Source organism: Phytophthora infestans, genomic scaffold (genome assembly GCF_000142945.1).
Source record: "Phytophthora infestans T30-4 supercont1.35 genomic scaffold, whole genome shotgun sequence".
Taxonomy (NCBI): Eukaryota; Oomycota; class Peronosporomycetes; order Peronosporales; family Peronosporaceae; genus Phytophthora; species Phytophthora infestans.
In genome coordinates, this window is record NW_003303724.1 from 8,261 (window position 1) to 13,724 (window position 5,464).

Sequence of the window (5,464 nt, forward strand, 5' to 3'; positions counted from 1 at the left end):
GGACCAGTCTTTCGAGCTCAGCAGTGCGCCGCGGGAGCGATAACCCCAGGGCGAGCCGCGTGGAGAGTAATTCCGACAATACGGACGCGTTTAGCAAGCTGAAAAGCAAACTGAAGCCTGGAGCTCAAAACGCTCCTGTGTCTGCTCCGTCAGCATCAACGAATAGTCCAGTGAATCCCCCATCCAATTCCACAGCTGCCCAACGAGAACAAGATATCCCAGCGCTGCGTTTGATCGTCCAGAAGACGAGTGCGATATTCGAGTGTCTGCGCTTTTGGATCATGCACCGGACCGAGGTGCTTCAAGATGTGGACGTGAAGAAGCTCATTTTCAGTGCCATCGAAGCGGCGTTGGTAGGTACACTGCCTGATGGGGAGTGGCAGCGTGAAGTTGAACGTGCGCGTACTCTTGAAAGACGCATGTCAATGCCGCTGCTGTTCTTGGGGTTGCAGATGCGCGCGTCACTGGACAATGAGCCGGGTCATGTATGGCTGAAATGCTTCGAGGAGACTGCAGTGGCTGCCGAGGGATTGTTGATGCACTTGCTTCACCATATTAACGGGTTTCCGTCACCTGCAGGAGTCGATCAGATGATATCAGATTGCTCCGAGTTGAATGAGCTGGATGCTGCATGCGATAGAGGTGACAAGGACTCGCCGCCTGCGGCTCTGAGTTTTGTATTCATGGATTCGATCGTGTTCAGTGTCGTGGGCAGTCTCGATTCGCCGTGTGCGCGGTTTATTGTTCGAGACATGACTGGTCTTTTCACATGGGAGATCACACCAGCCGTTATGACTCGCGGTGGCCACTCGCTGGTAGGAGCAGGCTCCAGGTCACCCGGTAATGTCAACGGGGATAGTGCCTCCGTGGAAAGAGAGCTGACGCTGCAGACCGATACACTCACTTCCGAGTCATTAACACTGCACCGACCAACGGGTGCAGTACAAGTGGAGTTTAAACAGACGGACGAAGCTGGGGGTACTTGCAAAACCTGTGACGGAGAGAAACCTCGGACGAAGTCTGCCTCGTCTGACGCGAAGAATGGACGTAGCTCTGGTACCAAGCTCGAGGCTCGCCAGGTCTCTTGGGAACACGAGCAGAACATCCTTTCTAATAACGTGTGTCCTATAAAGAGCAGCTATGTTTTCCATGAAGATGGAAGTGCTTCCTCTGGCAGCAAAGAGAACGGAGATGCAAAGAAAAAGGAGAAAGCACGATCGTCGGAGATTGACAAAATGCCGGGAAGTGGGAACAAAGATGACCGTCAGGAGCGACTTGAGCGCATCGCGAAGCAGCACGAAGAGCGCAATAACACCGGAGCGGCAGCACAACCTACGCCAGAACCCTCAAAGGAGGTCTGCCAGTGTCCACCGCAAACTGAGTCCAAGTTCAAGCGTCGCACGACAACTACGATCTGTGGTCTCTTCGACATGTCGATCAACGAGCCGAATGTGGGCAGCTTGGATGACGAGCGCTGCCTTCTGGATCTGGTGCTGGACAGCATTCCGATGGTGTTCCGTGATTGCGGTGGCGATACGACTGACAAGACGCTCTTGGGTGGGCGTTATTCGATGATGCGCTACAACCTGATGGACTTGACGCCTTCGACAAATCCTCTTCTGATGGACTCAGCTGAAGCGCCTGGGTTTTCGTTTTTGCAACGCCTCATTCACGATGAAGAGTGCTACGCACAGCTGAAGAGTTTTCTGACCAGAGATGAACATCCCGAAGGCAAGGAGCTGGTGGACTTCTGTGACGCCGTGAAGAAGTACGAGCGCTCATCAGCCCCAACGGACCGTCTCGGTCAGGCCAGTGTCATCTATTGGGAGTTCCTGACACCAGAAGGAGGAAAGAAGCTCACATTCCCTCCTGCTGTCGTGTCTGATGTCCAGACTCAAATTCACAGGGCACAAAGTGCTCTGCGAGACGCTAGAGCTGCAACCGGAGAGGACTCGTCTGAGCTGTCATTCTCTCTCCCAGGCTCGCTATTCCAGCACGCTATGACGTTTGTAGAGTACGAAGGGTTCGAGAAGTCAGGACTATTGGACAAGTATGTGGCCGCGTTGGATCAACCACCTGCAGCTTCAACGACAGGAAGCAAAAGCAGCTCCAGTACACCGTCGATCCCACCCCAGCTGGCACTTTTCGACTCGTTCTCGATCATGGAAGTCAATGCGCGCGTATCACATTTGGCTCTACACAAGCGGAGCTTAGATGAACAGCTCGTGCGCATGACGAAACCAGGCGTGGCAGGAGGAACCCGTTCGACTGAAGTGTCCAATGGCAGTCTAAAGGATAGCCGTGTGAGCGCATTAGATATCTGCCGACTGTTCTTGTCCCAGGCTGGATTGTTACCATCTCCTGATGGCGATTCCAACAAGAAGTCAACGCTGAAGTTGCTTGAGCATGGATCGAAGTTGGAGCGATCCCTGAAGCACTTGGACAAGAGTCCGACGCGAGAAACCATGAAGATTGGAGTGATTTACGTGGGCAAGAAGCAACACTCACAGCAAGAAATACTTCATAACGAGAAGGGTGGCCGAGCTTACGAATTGTTCCTGGCACAGCTGGGCTGGAAGGTGAACATGCAGACTCACCGTGGTTTTGTCGGTGGCTTAGACACAAACCCGAAGAGTCTGTCCAATGGCGAATCGACGCTGTATTACGCGAGCTCTCACAGCGAAGTGATCTACCACGTGGTTACCATGATGCCCACCAAACCTTCAGACCCTCAGCAGATTGATAAGAAGCGGCATGTGGGTAACGACTACGTGCATATCGTCTGGAGCGACAATGCGACCCAGAACTACGACCCATCGACTATCACAAGTCACTTCAACGACGTACAGATCGTGATTTATCCTTTACGAAAGGCTCAGCGTGGCCTGTTCCTGATCAAGATCCATACCAAGGAAAAGGTTCCCCCCTTCGGACCGCTGCAGTCAGGCATGGTGGTTCACCAGGTCGACCTTGCACGGCTTGTGCGCCAGACGGCTATGAACGCGAACCGAGTGTGTCGCTCTCAGGTACGACCACTTATCGTGGTGCTTGTTCTCTGTAGATTAATTCTCTAACGTTTTTCTGTCTTTGACTATTTCTAGACGATGTTGTATGTCCGGCCGTACCCGACACGGAAGAAACTCGTAGACGAAATTGTTGAGCGATATGCTGTTGAGTACAAAGAGAGCCAGCTACTAACGATGCTGTTCGGCAACTCTGCATCGACCCCTGCAGCAGCGACATCGTCGGGTGGAGCTGAATAAATGATGGACTGCTCGGCATGGACACTGTAGTAGATCGAGCGGTTGTTAACACTTGTGTGGAATTATTTGTTTTTATGCTTCTGTCGGTCTTGAAGTCGCGCTACTCACAAATGATGGCTTCAGGAATCCCCCCAACCAATAGTATTATTTATTAATAGTTATGAAAGCCACTGGCGCTAGCGCTGGCTACGCGAAAATGTCGATAATTTCATTTTTCATTTGGAAGTCAATGAAGCGTGAGCGTGACGTAGGAACTTGTGAAGCAGAGGCTTGGACTATCCTGGTACACTGGCCAGTCCTTCGCAAGTCAAATTTAAAACCGCATCAAGGTTTTTTCCTGTGAACACTTTCGATGACTCCGTCCTAAGCAGGTGGCAGATCGTCTTATAACGATCTTTATGGGAACTTCGCAATGGACTCATTTGTTGCACTGGGGCCGATTCTTACGGTACCGTATACCTGGTAATTATTTGTAAAGAGTGGGTTTGGTCAGAAAAATAATGAAATCATAAACCGACCCCCTTGTCGCACCTGCTTGACATCGCTTGCCGTTCATCATATCCAATTTAAAGAACTCCTTACAAAAACCAAGATCTCGTGTGAAGTGGCTCGCCAGGCTTACTAAAACCAAGATGTCGTGTGGGCACATGCCAAACATAATATCTTTGGACCGTTTTGGACAAAAATACCAATACGAAAACCCTCTCTTCCTCCTGCTGGATACAAAGGAAGCGTATTAGATAATCGTGCTACCTCAAAATGTTTAATACAGTAAACAGAATCGTGCGACCGCCCGGAACTTTACCTTCAAAGCTGCTGTTTTAACGTGGATGGGGGTTTATTTATAAAAGTTAGCTCCATCAGGCTTCATTGAAGTGTCAATGCGTAATGGTGGGCGACTTAATCGGCCCTTTCAAGGTCGGATGATAATTGAGCATTTGGCTACGGCTTAGCGCGCTCGAAGCTGTAATCGCATTGCCAATACACGCTATCTTTCGCTCGCTTTCTTATAACAAGAGTGCTCTTACTAAATGCACTAAGAGACTTTTAGTGGAGCAAGTAGGAGAGAAATGATGTTGTCCATAGACGACATTACCGGTCACGCGATAAACGCTATAGCAGGGCATGGGAAAAATAATAATATATCATTATTATGGGTATTATATTTACGGAATAGCTGATTATTGCTTAGGGGTGTATTGGAATTATTAGAGAGATTTCGAAACCAGCAATTCTTGGTCCGTTCTCGGTTGACGTTCATGAAAAGTGCAGCATCGAGCACGAACCAGGAGTTGTTGTCAAGACAGTCTTAGGAATCTGGTTTTCTTAGGAATGTCCTGTCCGGTTGGAGACCTCTCACAATTAATCTTTCACAGCCACCACCAGTATGGTGTCGTCGGACTGCGTTGCTGCAGTAGTACATCGCCAAGAACAAGTACATGAGCCGCAAGAAGAAGCTTCGCTTCATGTTGCTGCTCGACCAAGTTGAGCGGCCTTCGATTCCTGCTGTGACGTTTGACCTCGCTAGCTACACCGATGCAAACAGCGAGCTTGAGTTTCGCTTCGATGTGGCTGGCGTCTACGAGCTACGGTCTCTGCTGCGCATCCCTGACACTGTAGTGACGGCACATGGCGACACTTGCTCCGGTGACACTGCCCTCTGCGTGATGCTAGCTCGCTTAGCGTTTCCAACGCGCTACTACGACATGATGAAGACGTTTGGAAGGGGTACAGCGTGGTTGTGTCGTGTATTCTTGCACATGATCGACTACGTGCACGACACGTTTGCGGACAAGCTGTTCATGGCTGAATCGATCGTTAGCGCCCGCATGGAGGCGTATTGCGAAGCCGTCGAGGCGAAAGGGGCTCCGACAGAGGGCGTATTTGGGTTCCCCGACGGCACCAAGGTGGTGGTTTGTCGTCCTTCACCTCGCCTTCATGGTGAAAGAGGTGAGAACCTGCAGAAGCATCTGTACAGCGGGCACAAGCGCATTCACTGCCTGAACTACCAAGCCGTGAAGGCACCTGACGGGCTTTGTATCCATTTCTGGGGTCCCATGGAGGGACGCCGCCACGACAGCACCATGCTGCGGGAAAGTGGTCTTCTAGAGTACTTTGATGAACACCAATACACGTTTGAGGGGAAGTTCCTTTATGGTGACTCTGCGTATGGAACGCGTAAGTACATCGTCAGTGGATAT

General features: G+C 50.7%; 1 protein-coding gene across 1 annotated transcript; it reads left to right on the forward strand.

Moving 5' to 3' along the window:
* Positions 1 to 281: 281 nt before the first annotated feature.
* On the forward strand, positions 282 to 3,263 carry PITG_15173 (uncharacterized protein; the record flags this gene model as incomplete). Its single annotated transcript, XM_002898601.1, has 2 exons — positions 282 to 3,026; positions 3,102 to 3,263. The coding sequence occupies 2 exons, from the start codon at positions 282 to 284 to the stop codon at positions 3,261 to 3,263; spliced, it is 2,907 nt and encodes a 968-aa protein (XP_002898647.1).
* Positions 3,264 to 5,464: the final 2,201 nt, after the last annotated feature.